The 23,261-nt window shown below is 41.6% G+C and overlaps 1 protein-coding gene across 1 annotated transcript in view; it reads left to right on the top strand.

The window, feature by feature from the left end:
- Positions 1–23,261, top strand: part of LOC132825581 (uncharacterized) — a 46,853-nt gene that overhangs the window by 9,037 nt on the left and 14,555 nt on the right. Inside the window, exons 3-12 of the mRNA XM_060840961.1 lie at positions 1,762–1,911; positions 3,713–3,873; positions 4,754–4,926; positions 5,628–5,776; positions 5,932–6,119; positions 6,769–6,910; positions 13,128–13,294; positions 18,191–18,427; positions 19,572–19,734; positions 22,221–22,370. Of these exons, the coding sequence (XP_060696944.1) occupies positions 1,762–1,911; positions 3,713–3,873; positions 4,754–4,926; positions 5,628–5,776; positions 5,932–6,119; positions 6,769–6,910; positions 13,128–13,294; positions 18,191–18,427; positions 19,572–19,734; positions 22,221–22,370 (1,680 nt within the window). The remainder of the gene's footprint in view (positions 1–1,761; positions 1,912–3,712; positions 3,874–4,753; positions 4,927–5,627; positions 5,777–5,931; positions 6,120–6,768; positions 6,911–13,127; positions 13,295–18,190; positions 18,428–19,571; positions 19,735–22,220; positions 22,371–23,261) is intronic.

Raw genomic sequence — 23,261 nt, 5'->3', positions numbered from 1 at the left:
CAAAATATTCTTAAACAGGCAGCCCCAGACCATAACTTTGCAGTTTGTTTTGGAAGTGTACAGTGAAAATTACCCGGAGTAAGATAGCTCGATTGCTACTAGATTTTAAAACAGACAAAACTTTATTCACACAATTAAAATGAAACACAAAGAACACAATAAAAAATGCTTACAGAATGCAATCTATCCAAACTAGATTTAAAGATGCTATTCCGAATATGCACAACAGTCCCAATAAGCAAACTCCCTTTATAACCCAGTATAAATGGAACACATGCTTACAGGTTGAAGTTGAAGGGCAGAAAGTGAGAGAGAGTTCCTACACAGCTCCCTGTTGAACTTCTCACCAGGTCAGACTGAACTAAACTGCTCAGCTCAGAAAGCTGACCACTCCTCTTTCTTTATACAGGTCACTTCTAAAGCCTGACCACTTTGGCGTGAAGTCTCATCTGTTTACAAATTAACAAAAGGCCTCTCAAAATCCTTTTCATCTCTATGAAACCAGACTGATAGGAGGCTGGCCTGGTTTATTACACCTCTGAAAAAAAATCAAGGACAGAGTCTCCTTGAGCCACTGAACAGTTATAGAAAAAAGAGACTAGCTTTGTGACAGTTTTTTGACTGTTTAAATAAAAAAGCTTTTAAAGGTGTACGAGCACATAATGGTGCTGTGAAATGAAACAGTCCCATGTTCGATCGTTAATTAATCAATCCCATGTTGAGCGTAACACATCTCGAAGTAATGTAGAGAGCCTACTGCATTGCCATATAATCTACTCTCAGTGATGTCATAATCAGTTGCATTCTCGTCTCTGAGTCAAATAGTGTGGGCTCAAGTTTCATCCCAGACTTGAACATATATTCCAGGTTAATATTACTAGGTAGTGGAGGAATGCTATATTGTCAGAGGTACACTTCTTGGAATTCTTCCCATCTTCTCTCTCCAGTGGGAATAAAGTGTCTCATGGTATTATTTAGAGCACAGCAGAATACTTTTTTTCCTGATGTCCTAGCTATTATTATGGTAAGTTATGAGGAAGGCTTGTACAAATTAGGCCTGTTTATTCTTAAAGGATGATCTGATCGAAGTCTTTGAGATATTAACAGGAAAATTATAAACAAGAAAATAAACTGGAAAAGAAACGGGATATAAATAGGAAAAACAGTAGGTACAGATAAACTGTTTCCATTGGTTGGGGATTCTAGAACGAGAGCAGCTGAGTCTGAGAAGCAGGGCCAGACCAAGCAGGCAAAATGGTAGAAAGTACTTGTACACCAAGAGAATTGCAGTTGTTTGGGACTTTCTTCCACAAACGACAGTGGATGCTGGATCAATTGTTAAATTTACATCTGAGGTCGGTGATTGTTAAGCAATGGAGTTTGGTCACAGGTCACCCAGGATCTCATTGAATTGTGAGATAGCCTTGAGGGGTCTCCTCTTCCTATGTTCCTATTCGTCCCTTCATCAATATCTCTAAAATAAATAGTTAGTGGAAGCTCATTGTGTGTAACTTGGTTAGTGCATTTACTTCAGTACACCTGAAAAGTAACTCAGTGACTGAAATATTTGGGATGCCTGGATGTTATCTCTAGAAGAGTTCTGTATAGAAATATTTATGACAAAAATGCAAACCTTTCTCACTTCATTGTGTTCTATTTCTTTCATTAGTCAGGCCCTTGATTCTATGAGGAAAGTTGTCAGTTTAAGTAAGGATTACAAGAGTCACAGTGTTTGCTTCTTTCTGATGGATTTAATTTCAGGTATTACTTTTGGTCACGGGGAGTCATGGAAACAAATGCGAAGATTTGCCCTCACCACGTTACGAGATTTTGGAATGGGAAAGAAAACCATTGAAGACAAAATAATTGAGGAGTCAGATTTTCTGGTAAAAATCATTGAGGCTTATAAAGGTGAGTTTGTGTGAGGTTACCAAACAGAATTACCATTGTTTCTTTTCTCTGTGTGCATTATTTATGAATGCCAACATACATTAAAGAATCACAGAAATCTATATCACTGAAAGGGACCATTCAGGCCACTGTTTCTGCTAGCTCTATGTAAGAGCAATCCAAAACTAATTGCAATTCTTGTGGTATGCCCCTCCTACTCCAAGGGTATGCATATAAATCACATCTGATGGAATAGAACAGCTAGTTCATAGATTTCAATTTGAATGTTGAAGGCTTCTTAAAATTCTGGTGAGTGTCAGCTATCTCCTATCTATCTTCATTCTATAGCCAAGGGAACAAGCTTCAGGGTCTTATCTGAAGAGTAATGCAATTGTGATTTCTTGAAAGGTGAAATACCATCAAAGAAATTGGTATCCCATTACCAATTCACACATTATTTAATGTTGTGGTCTGTTCGCCTAGCTGGGAATTTGTATTGCAGACATTTCGTCCCCTGTCTAGATGACATCCTCAGTGCTTGGGAGCGTCCTGTGAAGCGCTTCTGTGATGTTTCCTCCGGCATTTATAGTGGTTTGAATCTGCCACTTCCGGTTGTCAGTTCCAGCTGTCCGCTGCAGTGATTGGTATATTGGGTCCAGGTCGATGTGCTTATTGATTGAATCTGTGGATGAGTGCCATGCCTCTAGGAATTCCCTGGCTGTTCTCTGGTTGGCTTGTCCTATAATAGTAGTGTTGTCCCAGTCGAACTCATGTTGCTTGTCATCTGCGTGTGTGGCTACTAAGGATAGTTGGTCATGTCGTTTTGTGGCCAGTTGGTGTTCATGGATGCGGACCGTTAGCTGTCTTTCTGTTTGTCCTATGTAGTGTTTTGTGCAGTCCTTGCATGGGATTTTGTATACTACGTTGTTTTTGCTCATGCTAGGTATTGGGTCCTTTGTCCTGGTGAGTTGTTGTCTGAGAGTAGCTGTTGGTTTGTGTGCTGTTAGACAGGGGATGAAACGTCTGCAACACAAATTCCCAGCTCAGCGAGCAGAACCACAACAACGAGCACCCGAACTACAAATCTTCTCCCAAACATTGAACCTTTTATTTAAACTTGCATAGTACTTGACTATTGTCCAGCTTCCTCACAGCCAACTCCCAGAACCGATAGAGTCTCTGACATGCCTGTTTATTTCTTTCATCTTTTTGACAAGTTCCACCACCGTGAAGAAAGGAAACACCCGAGTGACCAGTGACTAGCAGTGCCCTTCTCTAAAGGCAATGCTGCGTGATCAAACAGTGAAGGGAGGGCAGGGGTTAAATCAAAATAGAATTGGATGGGGAAATAATACACTTCTCTCCCGCAGTGACACTTCTGTTTATGTATTTTTTTTATATTATCGGCACACTACTGCCTAACTGCGGTAGTGCTTATTTATTCCCCCGCACTCATGTTGTGTGTGTGCAGGTGTGAGACACGGTGAAAGGCACAAGGTGCACAAACCTTTATTCACTTTCCACCACCAGGAAGAAAAGAAACATCCAAGTGGTCAGTGATAAACAGTGCCCTTAACATCAAAGGGCTATGCTGTGTGATCAAACAGCGAAGGGGAGGGCAAGGATTAAATCAAAATAGAATTGGATGGGATTCCACTGCACACTCCTGTTTACATCTGCCAACCAGGACTCCCTGATTGGACCTAGTTAACAGTCCAGTCAGGGAGCTCCTATTCTGAGGTCCACCTGGCTAACCTCATTACAATCACTACATAAATGGTTAATACTCGATTGGTTGTCATGTTTAAAATTTGTTTTGCAGGCCAACCGTTTAATCCAACTGTCCAACTGAACTCTGCTGTGGCCAATATAATTTGCTCTATAGTTTTTGGTGACAGATTTGATTATGAGGATGAAAAGTTTGTCAGTTTAGTAAAGAGAGTAAATGAGAACATTCAACTTGTCGGTTCACCTGTGGCCCACGTAAGTTTCATCTTTCATTTGAATAACATCATTTGCAACTTGCAGTAAATGGAAGGAGTCTGTATGTGAAGCCTCATTAAATCTGTGGTACAATATAATTGGCCATTACTTGCACAGTTAAGGGCCTTAATTGGCGTGAGGATAGGCAGGCTGCACTAACAGGGTGGGTGGGTTTGGGGATGGGCAGGTGTGTGCCAGTGTCATCCACAAAGGTTTACAGCCTCCTGTGACTGTAAACCTGCTCATGAAACTATACCCATCAACTCCACTTTGAATAGATTCAATATACGCTGGCCTGGGGAGTCAATTCCAACGGTTAATGACACTTTGAGAGAACAAATCCGTCCCCATCTCTGCGTTTTTCGATAAGTGTCTTACTTTCAAATTTATAGTCTCAGTATTAAATACTTTGACAAGTGAAAATATCCTCTCAACTACCCATCAAACTGCCTCAAATTCTTGAGTCTCTGGAAGTGACCTCTTACTTATTGAAACTGAAACAGAGCCCTGTCCAACATAGAATGTGATCATTTGGACCAGTGATCCTTCTCCAATATCTTTGAAAGAATTATGCAATTGGTCCAAGACCCTTTCTCATTCCCATGATGCAGCAAACTGATTTTTTTGAAATATTTATCTAATTCCCTTTTGAAAATTATTGAATTTGTTTACACAACTGTTACAGGCATTGTATGATGATAACTATAGTAAAAAGCTATAATTATTCAATGTTCACAAACCACTGTATTTATCAAAGATTGATAATGTTTAAAAGCTTTGTCTATCATTTATTTTGAAATTGCGATTACTTTGATGTGAGCAAGTAATTGGTTCATTTCAATACCTACCTCGATAACATGGTGTTATTTTGATTCTGTAGCTGTACAATGCATTTCCACTCCTGAGATTCCTTCCAGGAAGACACAATAAAGTGTTTACCAATACAGAACAGACTATGAATTTCCTCAAAGGCTTCTTCAAAGAAAATCGTCAGAAACTAGATGACAATGACTTGAGGAGTTTTATCGATGTGTTCATGATCAGACAACAGAAGGTAAACATCCCTTTTTTTTCAGAGTTTTGCTGCCTTCCCAAAGTTATATTTATGTATTTCAGGAAAAAAAAAGTCAACTTGGTTCAGTTCAGCATTGGCCTGATAGACTCCTTTTTATTGCAAATGTACATGATTCTCGATAAAGGGTGTGAAAAATGTTGTTCTTTTTAGAAAGAGAATTGGCATTTACACTATGTCTTTCATCACCCCAGGATGCCCCAAAGCATGTTACAGCTGATGAAGCAGTTTGGAAATGTCGTCACCTTCTGATGTAGATTTGCCCAAGATCAATAAATCTGGTCACAACCTCATAGCTGTTTGTGAGAGTTTGCTCTGCTAAAATTGCTCATACACTTCCTACAATATACTATTGGCTGCAATACAAAAAGCACTTGTTATTGACTTTAAGGTGCTTTGGAGCATTTTAAAGTCTTGAAAAGCACAGTGGAATAGATTTCTTTGTGATACATTGACCTGAGAGGAGACAGCACCTCAGAATAACATCTTATCTGAAAGACTGCACCTCTGACAGTTTGGCCTCCCTCAGTATTACACTGGAGTAACCATAGAGAAGCCTTGTTTTCCTGGCCCTTATTCTGAGCTGCAATACCCAATAATCAATGTGTCAGATTAAGTATGCAGTATAGGACTTACAGTACAGGACTCAATTCAAATCTGAGCTATTGCATTGTCAATCTTGCTTTCAGGAATCAGTGAACCATAATTCATACTTCCATGAAGACAACTTACTGACCTCAACGAATAACCTGTTTTCTGCAGGGATGGAGACCACCTCAACCACACTTCGATGGGGAATGCTTCTGATGATGAAATATCCAGAGATCCAGAGTAAGGAGTACTCTGATGAATTCTACTCTGGAGCTGACCTTATTGGATGATTTTCAGTGTCTCATATTCTCTGTTTACTGTGATTTGAGATTTTGATGTTGTTCAAAAATATCATGGCAGTATTTCCAATTACTTTAAATGTGCTCGGATTGCAGAAAAGGTTCATGAGGAAATTATCAGAGTTATTGGATCTGAGCGACATCCCAGAGTTGAAGATCGGAAAGATATGCCGTACACTGATGCAGTGATCCATGAAATCCAGAGGTTTGGGGACATCGTACCACTGGGCATAACACATGAAACAACAGTGGACGTAGACTTCAGAGGATACTTCATTCCAAAGGTACCCTCAGGAAAGGCTGGCTGCATTCAAGGCCTGATAGACAGACAATAGGGAGCAAGAAAGGGAACATTGAAACCTGGTGCACTGTGCACCATTAGTGCCCGAATGATTCAATCTCATCACCTTACACGTACCATGTTATTTAGAATAATATGGCAATGTCTGACTGCGTTTGGGTAGTTTATTAATGTTGCAATATGTGCAGGTAATGGAGAAAAAGAGGAGGAGTGGGGAACTATACTGAAAAGATACGGCTTGAGTACAAAATTTCCTATTTGCACAGCTCCTCTTAATGTAGTAAAGAATCCCCAAGAATATCTACATGAGAGTTATTGAAGAATAATTAAAACCCAAAGCCATAGACATGAGCCAAAAGCTTAGTCGAAAGGCAGGTTTTAAGGAACTTGTTAAAGGAGGAGAAAGAAATAGAGAGGGGAGTCCAGAGTTTAGGACCCAGACCACTGCAGGTACAGTCACCAATCCTGGACCAATTCAAATCAGGATGCTCAGGGGATTACAATTAGAATGTAATGCTCTTTCTAAATTTCAAATACATTTATCAATGATCAACTGTATAATTATTTTCAACAGTGCCTTTGTATTTTAATAATAAAAACATAAACCAGAAATGATATTTTAATATTTGTAGGGAACCCATGTAATCCCATTGCTGTCCTCTGTGCTGTATGATAAAACCCAATGGGAGAAACCAAATGAGTTCAACCCATCTCACTTTCTGAATGCTGAGGGCAAGTTTGTGAAGAGAGATGCCTTCATGCCTTTCTCTGCAGGTAACATCTCTTATTAATTTTTGAATGATAAGTGAGTGAAATAATCTGTCCCTGGCTGGGGAGAATAAGACCTAGGAGATGCATCATTGAGGGAATTTTAGTTCTGTTAGGGTGGCACAATGGCTCAGTGGTTAGCACTGCTGTCTCCCAATGCCACTGACTGTGTGTGTGTGTGTGTGTGTGTGTGTGTGTGTGTGTGTGTGTCCGTCCTCCGTGTGCTTAGTTTCCACCCACAGTCTAAAGGTGTGTAGGTTAAGTGGATTGGCAATGCTAAATTGCCCATAGTATCCAGGGATGTGCAGGTTAGATGGGTTAGCCATGGGAAATGCAGAAATACAGGGATAGTGGTAGGGGGATGAGTAGGGTGGGATGTTCTTCAGAGCCGTGGACTCGATGGGCTGAATGGCCTGCTCTCACACACGTAGTGATTCAATGATTCTGTTTTGGGGAGAAGGACATTGCTGAGTGTGCTACTATCCAAACAGAGTCCGATGCAATATCTGTACACATAGTTTTTAACTGGAGGATTGAGTCGCAATCAGGAATGGGAATCTGGGGAAATGTGTCTTTTCCCTAAGACTGCAAAAACTTATTTAAAGGTGAGATTAATTGCTGGCACATCAGAAATGAACAAGTTTTATTGATTAAACATGTACCTTTCCCAACTGTAGGGCAGTTTAAAGTGCCTGTCATCATTATTCTAGAATTATGATCACTGTTGAAATGTTGGGAATCTCTGCGGCCAATACACAATGGCAGACATGACTGCAATTTAACATATCCACTGGAAACTAGCCCCTATGCCAATGCAGCTCTTGTTTAGTACCACAGTGAGAGCACCAGCCTCAAATTTATGCCTCAGGTTCTGGTGTGGCGCTTCAACTTCCAGCCTTCAAGATGAGAGTGCTACTCATACAACACAGTGCAGTACAGGCTCTTTGGCCCTCAATGTTGTGCTGACCCGATACCCATCTAACCTACACCATTCCATTATTATCCACATGTATGTCTAATGCCCATTTAAACGTTCTTAATGTCAGCGAGTCTACAATTGTTGCAGGCAGAATGTTCTACGTCCCTACTACGCTGAGTAAAGAAACTACCCCTAATATCTGTCCTAAATCTACCACCTCTCAATTTAAAGCTGTGTCCCCTTGTGTTAGCCTTCACCATCTGAGGAAAAAGGTTCTCACTATCCACCTTATCCAAACCTGTTATTATCTTATATGTCTTGGTAAGTCACCTCTCAACCTTCTTCTCTCCAATGAAAACAGCCTCAGGTCCCCTAGCCTTTTCTCGTAAGACCTCCCTTCCATATCAAGCAGCATCCTAGTAAACCTCTTCTGAACCGTTTCCTATAATGTGACCAGAACTGCATGCAATATTCCAGGTATGGCCTTACCAGTGCCTTGTACAGTTGAAGCATGACCTCGTGGCTCCGAAACTCAATCCCCCCACCAATAAATGCCAAAACACCATATACCTTCTTAACAAACCTATCAATCTGGGTGGCAACTTTCAGGGATTTGTGCATCTGGACACTGAGATCTCTCTATTCATCGTCACTGCCAAGAATTTTACGATTAGCCAAGTACTCTGCATTCCTGTTATTTCTTCCGAAGTGAACCACCTCACACTTTTCTGCATTAAATTCCATTTGCCACTTCTCAGCCCAGCTCTGCATCTTATCTATGTCCCTCTGTAACCTACAACATCCTTCAGCACTATCCACAACTCTGCCAACCTTAGTGTCATCTGCAAATTTACTAATCCATCCTTCTAGGCCCACATCCAGATCATTTATTAAAATGACAAATAGCAGAGGCCCCTAAACAAACCGTTGAGGCACAACACTGGTAACTGAGCTCCAGGATGAACATTTCCCATCAACCGCCATTTTCTGTCTTTTTTCAGCTAGCCAATTTCTGATCCAAACCACTAAATCACCTTCGTATTTTGTGCAATAGCCTACCGCATGGAACCTTATCAAACACCTTACTGAAGTACATATATACCACATCAACTGCCTTACCTTCATCCATCTGTTTTGTCACCATCTTGAAGAACTCAAACTGTTAGTGAGGCATGACCTACCTTTCACAAAGGAGAAAGTGAGGACTGCAGATGATGGAGATCAGAGCTGAAAATGTGTTGCTGGAAAAGCGCAGCAGGTCAGGCAGCATCCAAGGAGCAGGGGAATCGACGTTTTGGGCATGAGCCCTTCTTCAGGAATGGATTCTTGGATTCAGGAATCCTGAAGATTCCAGGATTCCTGAAGAAGGGCTCATGCCCGAAACGTTGATTCTCCTGCTCCTTGGATGCTGCCTGACCTGCTGCACTTTTCCAGCAACACATTTTCAGCTCTACCTTTCATAAAACTGTGTTAACTATTCCGAATCAAATTATTCCTTTCCAGATGATTATAAATCATATCCCTTACAACTTTTTTCCAATACCTTACTCACAACTGAAGTAAGGCTCACTAGCCTATAATTACCAGGGTTGGCTCGACTCCCTTTCTTAAACATGGGAACAAAGTTTGCTATCCTCCTGTCTTCTAGCACTATTCCTTAGACAATGATGACCTACAGATCGAAGGGAAAGTCTCTGCAATCTCCTCCCTGGCTTCCCAGAAAGTCCGAGGATAAATCCCATCTGGCCAAGGGGATCTTATCTATTTCCAGATCTTCCAAAATTGCTAAAGCCTCCTCTTTGTCAACCTCAATCCCATCTAATCTTGTAGCCTGGATCTCTCTATTCTCACTAACATTGCCCATTTCTATGTGAATACTGACAAAAAGTATTCATTAAGTGCTTCCCCAATGTCTTCAGATTCCACACACAACATTCCACTACTTTCTTGATTGGCTCTAATCTTACTCTAGTCATTCTTTTATTCCTAATATACATTAAGAAGGTCTAAGGGTTTTTCTTGATCCTAACTGCCAACAAATTTTCATGTTCCCTCCTCGCTCTTCTTAGCACTCTCTTTAGATCTTTCCTGGCTAACTTCTAACACTCAAGCCACCTAACTGAGCCTTCATGCCTCATCCTCACATAAGCCTTCCTCTTCCTCTTGACAAGAGCTTTTACTTCTTTAGTAAACCATGGCTCCTTCTCTCGACAACTACATCCCTGCCTGATAGGTACATACTTATCAAGGACCTGCAGTATCTGTTCCTTCAATGCGCTCCACATTTCAACTGTGTCCATCTCCTGCAGTTTCCTTCCCCATCCTAAATCTTGCCTAATTGCATTATAATTGTCTTTCCTCCAGTATATATCTAACTCTGCCCATTGCTATTGTAAACATCACCAAATAATGGTCACAATTGCCAAAATGCTCACCTACCTCCAAATCTAACACCTGGCTGAGTTCATTTCCCAGAACCAAATTCAATGTTGCATCGCCTCTTGTTGACCTGTCTACATACTGTATCAGAAGGCCCTGCTGCATGCATTGAACAAAAAACTGACCCATCTAAACTACTTGTACCATAGTATTCCCAGTCAATATTGGGGAAGTTAAAGTCCCCCAAAACCAACTACCCTGTTACTCTCGCTTCTATCGAGAATCATCTTTGCTATCCTTTTCTCTACATCCTGGTCCAATTTGGAGGCCTACAGAAAACTCCTACCAGTGTGACCTCTCCTTTAACCTCAGCCCAAACTACCTCAGTAGATGAGTCCTCAAGTGTTCTTTCAGCTACTGTAATACTACCCTTGATGTACAATGCCACACCACCCCCCTTTTACCATCATCTCTGTTCTTACTGAAACATCTAAATCCTGGAATCTATACCCACTATTCCTGTCCCTTCTCTAGCCATGTCTCTGAAATGGCCACATTATTGAAATCCCAGGTACCAACCCATGCTGCAAGTTCACCCGCCCTATTCCTGATGCTCCTGGCATTGAAGGACACACATTTCAAACCAACTTCCTGGCTGCCGGTGTCCTCTCATTGTTGATGTCTGCTTTGTTCCACAAATCCAGATGACACAGGTTTTCTGTTCAACAGCGGTAACTTTATTATTAGAGCCATCGAGAGATTCAAAACATCACTAAAGTAGCCGAGTGCCTACTTGTAGCGATTCTTCTTCCCGAATCTCTGCCTTACACCCAGAGACAGTATATTTTATAGGAATTGGAGCAAAGACTTATCAGTCACATAGATGATTGACATCATATAATTTAAAGTAGGTAATTATGATTTTACAAAACCTGATGAATGTCGATGTCCTGACTAACATGTGAATGGACTAAAGAAACCGATTATCATAGCTTCCATGATTATGTGTTAATGGAAAGGAATGAAGGCAGAAAGGTTTTGCCTACTACAAATAGGGATCTCCCATACCTATACTAGCATGGAGGTGAGGTAATTGGAGGCTTCACATACCTATGATAATATGGAGGGGAAGTGAATGGGGATACACATACCTATGCTAATATGGGGTCGAAGTAGCACAATGGGAGAGGGAGAGAGATTTTTTAAATTTCAAAAATATACTTTATTCATAAAATTATTTTGACCCCAGGACTATTGGTCCTGTCTGGAAAGGACAAAGGTCTTGCCTAGGCTTACTTGCATGGAATGGGGGAAATTCGCATGTGTGAATTGAAACAGTACAGGCTATCAGTTGCTGTTGCAGTAAGGTTTTTGTTTGGTAGTGGGATTTTTAACCCTAAAGTCCACAATGTACCCTGGAAGAGAAGTAAAGCATGGAACTGACCCCTCCATGACATTTTAACTTCCTCATCATGACCTTGTAAACCTATCCCGAACCACACTACCCTCAACCTCCTGTGTATAGGAACTACAATTCAGGTTCCCACAACCCTGTTACATTAGTTTAAACCCCCCTGAAGAGCATTAGCAAATTCCTCCCCACCTAGGATATTGGTTGGTACCCCTCTGATTCAGGTGAAGACCATCCTGTTTGTAAAGGTCCCATCATCTCCAGAAAGAGCTCCAATTATCGAAGAATCCAAAACCCTCCCTCCTGCACCATCTCTGCTGCCATGTGTTCAGCTCCACTTTCTCCCTGTTCCTTGCTTCAGTAGTACATGGCATGGGCGACAAACCAGAGATAACAACTGTTCTAGTTCTAAGCATCCAACCAAGCTCCCTGACTTTCTGCCTTAGATCCCCATCTTTCTTCTTGCCTGTGTTGTTGGTGCCTATGTGGACCACAACTTGGGACTGCTCCCTCTCCCCTCAAGGATTCCAAAAATATGATCAGAAACATCACAAACCCTAGCACGTGGGAGGCAAAACATCAACAGTGAGTCTCGCTCATTCCCACAAAACATCCTATCTGTCCCCCAAACTATAGAGGCCCCAGCGACTAAAGCTCTGCTTCTCTTTCCCCCTTCCCTTCTGAGCAGCTGGGACAGACTCTGTGCCAGAGACCTGTGTCCCGTTGCTTACCCCTAGTAGGTAGCACCCACCCCCAACTCCCACCCAACAGTAAGCAAAACAATACACCTGTTGTTGAGGGAACCACCACAGGGGATCCTTACACTGCCTGCCAGTTCCCTTTCCTATCTCTGATGGTAATGGATCTACCTTCTTCACGTGGCTGTGGAGTAACTACCTCCCTGCAACTCCTCTCAGTAACCTCCTTGGGCTGCTGAATGATCTGAAGTTCATCCAGCGCCAGTTCCCTAACACAGTTCTCGAGGAGCTGGAATTGGGTGCACTTCTCACAAATGAAGTCAGCAGGGACACTGGAGGTGACTCTTACCTGCCACATACTGCAGGAGGAACATTCAACTTCCCTAACCGCCATTCCCACTATTCTAATTTCTCAAATAGACCGCTGAAAAAATGAAACACAAAAGAAAACAAATACCACCTTACCAACTGATGTACAGAACTATTTTTTTGGTTAGAGGAGGAGGATGGGTGGGAGACACTACCCGATTAGTGTTTTGGGTAAAGCAACCACCCAAATGTGTATCCTTGTGATCAGCCTCCTGCTCGACGCTCCTGTACTTCCTGCTGCTGGATCAACAAGCTACAGTCAGCAACGTATCTCATCGATAAGTTTCACAATCCTGAAAACATTGGCATCTAAATGATTAAGAGATATTGTTCCAAAAAGGCAGTATAAAACAGCAAGATCCTGTTTGTTATAAAAAATATTGTGAACACCATTGTGTGATGAAGAGCCGCTCTGACACTTCTGTTTCTGCAAATGTGTTTTTGCAGGTCGAAGGATTTGTGCCGGTGAGACCCTGGCTAAAATGGAGCTGTTCCTCTTCTTTACTACCCTGATACAAAAATTTAAGTTTCAAGTCCCACCGAATGTCAGTGAACTGGAACTCGAGTCTGGAGTGGGTTTTACTTCGTTCCCAAAGTACCAAACTGTGTGTGCTGTGTGTCGCTGATGAAGCCACCTCATTCATGATTTACGTGATTTTCATTCGCACAAACATTTAATCATCTGAATAAAAGTGTTCCCTTGTTTCTTCACACAGTGTCTGTCAAATTGGGCTGAGTCATCATCATTATATTTACTTTAACAATGTGATGTTCACTGTGCAAACTAGCTCTGTCACAAAACACAAACGAGTTAGAAGGATCAGTCATTTCCTGTTCCTTTTCTGAGGGGGTGGTAGATGGGGTCTAACTTGACGTGTTTGTTGATAGCACCATCCCCTGAGAAATGAAACAGGAAGTGACATCACCACAGGAAATAACATCACTGCAGGAAATGGAATCATCAACCCAAAGAAACCCAAACATATAAATATAAAGTAGGAATTTTTCAGTATTGTTTCGGCAGAGGCCTACTGAAGATGTTACCTAGTGGGGTAATGAAACGTCTGGAAATGGACCTTCCAGCTCAGTGAACAAACCTACATTCTAAACCCCAAATTGAGCTACACATCTTCTCAAAACTTGCTAATGCCTATTTGTTTAATGTATAATGGTGAACAGACGTTTGTACAGTCAATAAGTTACCCTGTAAGTAAACATGAAGGTTATCAACTGCAGACATATTTTTGGAGATTTAATTATTTGACCTCTAGCCTCTGCGTGCCCTAACCTCCAGCCCTGCCTGTGTCACTTCCATCAGTTGACCATCCTGTGTCCTGGCCAACCAATTATTGAACAGCCTCTTTCTTACACAGTTTGATCATTCTTTACTGTCAGCCTTTTATTCCCCCATTATCTTTTCTTTACATAAATACTAACTTCTCAAAAAACATCACACCAGCGAGTTTTGAAAAGACTTGTAGCTCAGGTAAGAGGGGCAAGGTATTAACACAGAGAGAGGGAGGTGTCTGGAACGTACTGCCGGGGGTAGTCCTGAAGGCAGATACAATAGGAGTGTTTAAAAGGTTTATAGATAAGCACATGAATAAATATATCCCTCTAGGGTTATTGACCATTGGCAGCAGAAAGGATTAATTTAACTTGGTGTCATGTACGATACAACATTGTGGGCTGAAGGGTGTGTTCCATGCTGTACTGTTCTATTTTCTACAATTATATATATTTTAGTCTGCTTTTCAGTTTTGTCTTTAGGACACGTTCAAATCATAGAATAATAATGGATGGAAAGAGGCTTACTGTGCTTTTTTGCTGACTCTTTGATGCAGCTATCCATACTCTTTCCACGATTAGCCTGGGGAATTCATCCCAGTTGGGGATTTATTCTTTTGGAGGTTCTGAGTAAGGCAGCAAAATCCAACTCTTAATAACTCGCTGTGTAATTTTTTTCTCAGATAGCCTTGGACATAAGGGCGGCACGGTGGCACAGTGGTTAGCACTGCTGCCTCACAGCGCCTGTAGACCCGGGTTCAATTCCCGACTCAGGCGACTGACTGTGTGGAGTTTGCACGTTCTCCCCGTGTCTGCGTGGGGGTGCTCCGGTTTCCTCCCACAGTCACAAAGATGTGCGGGTCAGGTGAATTGGCCAAGCTAAATTGCCCGTAGTGTTAGGTAAGGGGTAAATGTATGGGTGGGTTGCGCTTTGGCGGGTCGGTGTGGACTTGTTGGGCCAAAGGGCCTGTTTCCACACTGTAAGTCTAATCTAAAAAAAAATTTTGTTAATTAAATTGATGATCCTGATGCATCAGGAAGCAAATTTTCTTTATCTGTTATCAAATATTTCATGCTGTTCTAAACTATCAAATCTTTTCCATGCTAAATAACTTTGTTGTCCCAAAATATGGTTCTTTAATTGATTAACTCTTGTTGCTGTGCTCTTAATAAATTAGATGTTGCAATGTTCATTGTGTATCATTTACTTTCTTCATCATCCAAACCTTGAATGTCAATTTTATCCTTGTATTCACTGTCTCCCTTTAGTAAGTTCAGGTATTAACATTGAAATCTATTGTTTAGTTTTATTTGATCACAGGGTTGGTTGGTTTTAAAAATTAGCAAATGCTGAGAAGCTGGAAATGCTGCATTGTAGGTCAGGTCTACCCTGAAACATTGGCTGGAGATCTATTTTAAATAAGGTTTTTTTGAGGTTGTGGTGTCATACTGTTCACTCATGCAGTAGGGGTTAGAGTGGCACCGTGGACCTTCACCCCCATTTTGCAGACTGTAGCGAAGGACAGTGGTGGTAGAAGATTGAAAGATTTTCCTCAACATATTTGACCAGAAATCTCTGAGTGGGAGACCAACTGTTCACAATTTGGAAAGATTTGCAGGTTGAAGCTCAAACTATTTGGCCCCAGTATGAATATCTCTTCCTCACTCATTCAGTTGTGCCATCGAGACCTCAGATTCAAACATTCTGAACAAGACAATCCCTTCATTTTCAGGGATCAGCTTAGTGAGCCTTCACTGAACTGCTTCCAATGTAAGTGAATCTCTCCCTCAGCAAGAGTTCAAACCAGAATATTCCATGTGTGGTCTAACCAATGCCCCGGACAGTTCTAGTGAAATGTCCTTGATGTGTATCTATTTCAGTACATTGGACTGTCACTTTAAGAGTCTGATTTACACAATGTGATAATGATGTTACCAGCCAGTTTGGAGGAACACAATACAGACTTGTTTGCTGTCTGGTAGAGTGAACATCTGCTTAATAAAATCTCTTGTAGTTTCAAACACTACGGCTCCCGAGTCCTTCTTGAAATCTAAAACAGGAAGAAACAAGGAATTCATAGCAATTTTAAGGGTATCAGCAGAATCCTGCTATTTCAGAGACAAGTGATGCTGTCAGAGATAGATTGAGGTTTAAGATGCCTTCACATTTTATCGTATTGTACTCTTTCTGCCAGACTTTTTGGCTACTCACTCAACCTATTTATATCTGACTGTGGTTCCCCATTAGCAAGCTCCCTGTGACATTTTCAGGATTTATGTTCTTAGCTGTCTTTCTGTCATTTGCAAATTTAGCTAACATGCCTTTGTTTCTCTGATATAAATCATTGATATAAATTGTAAAAAACAGAGGTCCATCAGAGTATTCTGTCAGTCTCCATTCATCACATCCTGCTAGACAGAAAAGAAACTCTATGTCAGCCAGCCCATCCTCTGGTCATACACATTCTCTGTTACCTCCTGCATCATGAGCTCCTACTCTGCACAATAACCCTTAATGTGGTTTCCTGTCAAACATCTTCTGGAAATTCATGTCTCCAGGCTCCAACATATCCACAGTACATGATGCTCCTTCAAGGAACTTCAATAAATTGGTTAAGCATGATTCCCCTTTCACTAATCCACGTTGACCCTTGTAACCTATCTCACTGTACCAGGCACCCTGGTTTGAATCCACCCTCAAGCAACTGTCTGTGTGGAGTTTGCACATTCTCCCCATGACTGCATGGGTTTCCTTCAGATGCTCTGGTTTCCTCCTGCAGCCCAAAGGTATGCAGGTTGGGTGGATTGACCATGCTGAATTGCCCATCGTGTCCAAGGATTTGTAGGTTAGGTGGATTAGTCATGGGTATGGGAATTGGTCTTGGTGGGATGCTCTTTGGTTTGTTGGTTTGGACTTTTTTGGCCGAATGGCCTGCTTCCACACTGTCGAGAATCTATGTTCTCTGCTGATTGCATAATTTTCAGCACCATTTGTGACTCCTCAGGTACTGAAGCAGCCCATGTTCAAATACAACAAGATCTGGATAATATCCAGGCTTGTGCTGACAAGTGGTAAGTAATGTTTGTTCCACACAAATGCCAGTCAATGACTATCTCCAATAAGAGAATGGTGTTATCATTAACATCCTGTGGGGTACCATTGATCAGGAATTCAACTGGACTTGCCACATAAGTACAGTGGCTACAACAGCAGGACAGAGGCTGGGAATACTGCAAGAAGTAACTTACCTCCTGACTCCCAAAGCCCGTCCACCACCCATAACGCACAAGTTAGGAATGTGTTGGAATACTCCCCACAACAACACTCAAGAAGCTTAATACAACCCGAGAAAACACAGTTGACTTGATTGGCAACACATCCACAATCACCCAGTCTCTCGAACACCAATACTCAGTAGCAGTATAGTGTGCACAGTCTCCAGAGACATTGCCGAAATTCAACAAAGATCCTCGCACACAACCTTCCAAACCCACTGTCAGTTCCGTTCCAAAAGATAAGGGCGGCAAGTAGATGGGAACACCACCACCTGCAAGTTCCCTCCAAGCCACTCACTTGGAAATACATTGCTGTTCCTTCACTGAGGCTGGGTCAAAACCCTGAATTCCCTCTCTAAGAGCATTGTGGGCCTATCTACAGCACCTGGACTGCAGTGGTTCACCACCACCTTCTCAAGAGAAAGTGGGAAGGGGTAAGCAATGCTGGTCAGCCAGCAGCACCCACGTCCCACAGGGGGATTTTGTTTTGTTTAAAAAGCGTGAAAATCGATATTAACAAACATCTTCTTTCTCACTAGCGAGAGTTGCCTCGCTGTTCACACCATGTTCGGAGAACGGGACTTTAGTTTCTCTCTGCATTGTAAATTTCCTTTTTGTTGACTTTCCTCATTTTTCCAACAGATTCAGCAATACCAGCATCGTTCAAGGGTGTCACTAGGTCGAGGAGGTGGAAGTGGACATGGTGGTGGGGGGTTGGGTGAAATTTTCAGTGACTGCTTGGAATTGTGGTATTAGATTTTTGGGAGGGACGAAGTTTTCTTTCCTGCCTTCCAATTGGTTTGAAGATTATTACCACCCACTGTAGTTCATTACATAACAGGGCTTCGACAAGGGAAAGTTCAGATAATCCGAGAGCAAAACCACATCGATCAGTGAGAGATTTCCCTTTTGAATCTTTTCAGTGCAGGAGCTGAGCTCGAATATAAACCGCGGCCCCTCCTGTTGCCAGTTTCGATCCCGGGATGTCGATTGTAAGTGCTTTCCCTGTGGATGCCGTCACCCTGGTGTTGCTGGGGGCTCTGACCATTATCCTCCTGCTGTATTTCAACAGCGGCTTGAAAAATCCCGGAGTCATCAACTTCCCCCCGGGACCCCCTTCTCTCCCAGTGATCGGGAACCTGCACATGTTGGATCTGAAGAAGCTGAACAAATCTTTGATGAAGGTAAGAGTGAGTTAGACTCGGACAGTGAATCAGAAACCTGGTTTGCTCTTTCCCATTTGTGTTCAGCGCTTGGGGATGTGAATTTCTGCTCTGAAGGTGTAATCTCAATGTGAGTTATTGTCACCAATGCAAACCAACCAGAATCCAGCTGATATTACCCTGAAATTGACACCATGTTGGGCAGGTAACGGAATTGAGAGTATTCGTCCTCTGCATCCTGACCACCTACATCAGTGGGAGTGTCTGAGTGTTTAAAGTTACTCAAGGATGAAAAGATGAAGGAAGAAATAACTTTTAATTAAAATATCCAGTGGGGTGGGGGAAAGGGGAGAAGGGGAGGCCATGTTCTTCCACCTCTCCAGTGTCCACCAGGTGCAGAATTCTCTCAGGTACCAGTCAGCATGGCATTTTCCATCCCCAGGGACAGTGGTGTGCAGCCTGGGTGTGTGAACCATTGAACAGTCTGTGAGGTCACTGGTGTGATGAATAGGAGATATCAACTGAAGAAACACTCACTGCCTTTAGACCAGTAAATGTCTTCTAGCATTGAAGCCAGATCATACGCTGGACTGTAACATCCTGCATCCTTACCCTTTGAATTTGCGCCCTGTCCCTCACACACTTAATTCTTCATGTGTTAAACCACAAGGTAACAGATTTATTGGGATTCAGTCTCTAACCTTCCATTCCATCACAGAGGTACAAGTAGTTTCTGAAACCAACATATCAAGAGCACATGGCTGATGTCATCAGAGATTTGGCTTATGTACTGGCCAATCTCATGATGATTGAGTTGAGCTGTATCATTATACCTTGAGATGTTATAGTAGAGAGAGTGAACAGGATGTTAGTGAGAGTGTTACATTGTATTTGAGTGAGGTACTGTCAGAGCTGCAAAATGTGAAAGACATGTCGAGGATGTGAGAAATAGATTTGAAGCTGATGTCTTTGAAAGTTGTCTGAGGGTGAGCTGGAGCTGATGTGAATGTCACGTGTAGATCCTGAGAGCTGGTGAGTGCTGCTGAGTGAGAGATCGGTGTGTGGTTCATGAAATAGTCTGTAAGGTCACTGGTGTAATGAACAACAAATGGAAGTGTTGTGGAAAAAATTGTAATAATTTGTCTGTATAAACCTTTTCTTGAAGCTTTCTGAGAAATATGGCGAGGTATTTAGCATCAAGCTGGGACTCACAACTGCAGTGGTGCTGACCGGTTATGAAGCAGTGAGGGATGCTCTCGTCAACAATGCAGATGAATTTGGAGAGAGAGCACACATCCCAATATTTGAAACGGTTTCGAAAGGACACGGTAATTTGCATATTTACTGTTGTTAAACATCAGTTAAAATCAGACTGTATTCTGTCCCTGTTTGGATAATGAATATTTTTCAGTGTTTGACAAAGGTTAGTATTTCTTAAAGTATAATGTTTTTAAGAACTTAGAAAGATTAAAAAAAATGTACCTGATAGTAACTAATTCCTTGTAATTTCTAAAACATGGTTATATTTAATTGCACAATATCCAATGACTATAACCATTATGTGGTATTTGGTGATGTTAGCGTGGGGCTGTTTAGTAACTTCATTCAGCAGCCTGTTTTCCTTGATTTTCAAAATTACATTGATAATATATTCAGCAATACACGAGGGTTATACTGGAGGGTTGGGAACATAAATTGTTCTGACACTGAGTGAGACCTTAACTCGGAGGAGAAAGTGAGGTCTGCAGCTGCTGGAGATCAGAGCTGAAAATGTGTTGCTGGAAAAGCGCAGCAGGTCAGGCAGCATCTAAGGAACAGGAGATTCGACGTTTCGGGCATAAGCCTGAAGAAGGGCTTATGCCCGAAACGTCGAATCTCCTGTTCCTTAGATGCTGCCTGACCTGCTGCGCTTTTCCAGCAACACATTTTCAGCTGAGACCTTAGCTCATCTGTCAAATAGCTCACTTTTACCTCAAGTTTCTGAATATCTTTGGTTAACAGAAGCTGATTGATCTCTAATCTTAAATTAATAGTTGATCTAGCATCAACTGAGATTTTTGTAACAGGCTACAGCATCACAGGTTGAGGAGTGACCTTATAGAGGTTTATGAAATCATGAGGGGCATGGATAAGGTATATAGACAAACTCTTTTACCTGGGGTGGGGGAGTACAGAATTAGAGGGCATAGGTTTCGGGTGAGAGGGCAAAGATATGAAAGGGACAAAAGGGGCAACTTTTTCACACAGAACGTGGTGCGTGTATGGAATGAGCTGCCAGAGGAAGTGGTGGAGGCTGGTACAATTACAACATTTAAAAGGCATCTGGATGGGTACATGAATAGGAAGGGTTTAGATGGATATGGGCCAAGTGCTGGTAAATGGGACCAGATTAGGTTAGGATATCTGGTCGGCATGGGTAAGAGGAGGCTTGTATAGACTACAAATGCTGACAGACCATTTGGTTCAAATAACGTGTTTCAGTGCTGTATATTCAACACAGACCTCTACTTGTAGACTATCTAATGCTTATTTATATAATCTTAATATCTCTGATAATAATTGAGGCTTCTAACACTTCTCTTCAAATTATTTATCAACTGAGGAACATTAACTTGATCTGTTAATTGCAGATATTTTTGTTTGGCAGTTTTTTGACTTTTCAAACAAAAACGCTTTTAAAAGCGTTTGAACACATAATGGTGCTGTGAAATGAAACATTCTCCTGGTCAATTGTTAATTCATCAATCCCATGCTGAGTGTAAGACAGCTTGAAGTAGTGGAGAGAGCCCACTGCATTGGTGTACAATCTACGCTCAGCGATGTCACAGGCAGTTGCATTCTTATCTCTGAGTCAGATAGTGTGGGTTCAGGTTCCACATCAGAGACTTGAACATATAATCCTGGCTAATACTCCCAGGTAGTGGAGGAATATTGTATTGTCAGAGGTACATTTCTTGGAATTCTTCCTATCTTCTTTCTCCAGTGGGAATAAAATGCCTCATAATATTATTTAAAGTAGAGCAGAGAGCGTTTTTCCTGATGTCCTAGTTATTACGTGAATTTATGAGGAAAGATTATACAAATTATGCCGATTTACTCTTAAAGGATGGTCTGACTGAAGTCTTTGAGATAGTCACAGGAAAATTATAAACAAGAAAATAAACTGGAAAAGAAACAGGCTGTAAACAGGAAAAACAGTAGATACAGAAAAACTGTTTCCATTGGTTGGGGATTCTAGAACGAGGGGCAGCAGAGTCTGAGAAGCAGGGCCAGACCAAGCAGGCAAAATGGTAGGAAGCACTTGTACACCAAGAGGATTGCAGTTTTTTGGGACTCTCTTCCACAAACGACAGTGGATGCTGGATCAGTTGTTAATTTTACATCTGAGGTCGGTGATTTGTTAAGCAATGGAGTTTGGTCACAGGTCACCCAGGATCTCATTGAATCGTGACATAGCCTTGAGGGGTGTAATGGCCTACTCCTTTTCCTATGTTGCCACAGTCCTATTCATCCCTCCATTAATATCTCCAAAATTAATAGTTTGTGTGTAAATTGGTTAGTGCATTTACTATATTCTAACAGTGAGTACACCTGAAAAGTAACTCAGTGACTGAAGTATTTGGGATGCCTGGATATTATCTCTAGAAGAGTTCTGTATAGAAATATTTCACTCCAAAAATGCAAACCTTTCTCACTTCATTGTGTTCTAGTTCTGTCATTAGTCAGGCCCTCGATTCTATGAGGAATGTTGTTAGTTTAAGTAAGGATTACAAGAGTCACGGTGTTTGCTTCTTTCTGATGGACTTAATTTAAGGTATTATTTTTGGTCATGGGGAGTCATGGAAACAAATGCGAAGATTTGCCCTCAGCACGTTACGAGATTTTGGAATGGGAAAGAAAACCATTGAAGACAAAATAATTGAGGAGTCAGATTTTCTGGTAAAAATGATTGATGCTTATAAAGGTGAGTTTGTGTAAGGTAAATGAACAGAATTACCGTAGTTCCTTTTTTCTGTGTGCATTATTTATGAATGCCAATATATATTAAAGAATCACAGAAATCTGTATCACAGAAAGGGACCATTTAGGCTATTGTGTTTCTGCTAGATCTATGTAAGAATAATCCAAAACTAATTGCAATTATTGCGGTATGCTCCTCCCGATGTGTATTCAAACAGATCACATCTGATTGAATAGAAGAACAAGTTCATAGATTTCCAGTGCATCCATCCCTCAATTCATGATCTGTTCAGTAATTCCTTATCTGAAATTGGACATTGAAGGAGTCTTAAAAGTTCTGGTGGGAGTGTCCTATCTATCTTCATTCTATAGGCAAGGAAACAAGCTTCAGGGTCTTACCTGAAGAGTAATGTAATTGTAATTTCTTGTAAATTGAAATACCACCATAGAAATTGGTATCCCATCACAAATTCACCCTTTATTTTCACTTAACTATTGTGCTGCTTCCTCCCAGAACAGACAGAATCTCTGACATTCCTGTTTTTTTATATATATATTTTTATTAAACTGTCCAAAATACAGTGAACAATAAACAGAAAGCAGCAGTTCACAAAAAAAGACACATTATACAGGGGAAAGAGTTGTGAAGCAAAACTGAAAATGTGTTGCTAGAAAATCGCAGCAGGTCAGGCAGCATCCAAGGAGCAGGAGAATCGACGTTTCGGGCATAAGCCCTTCTTCAGGAAGGATTCTCAGCTCCGCTCAGCTCCCAGTCGCCCCATGTACTAACCGGACTACCTCGGGCCGCTTTCCTATGAGCTGGTTGTTGACTTTCTGGTCTCCGGCCGCACTGTGTACTGACTGACCCTCCTCAGCCCACTTTCCTCTGGGATGG

This window comes from Hemiscyllium ocellatum, chromosome 20, assembly GCF_020745735.1.
Source record: "Hemiscyllium ocellatum isolate sHemOce1 chromosome 20, sHemOce1.pat.X.cur, whole genome shotgun sequence".
NCBI lineage: Eukaryota > Metazoa > Chordata > Chondrichthyes > Orectolobiformes > Hemiscylliidae > Hemiscyllium > Hemiscyllium ocellatum.
This window is presented reverse-complemented; position numbering and strand designations above follow the sequence as displayed.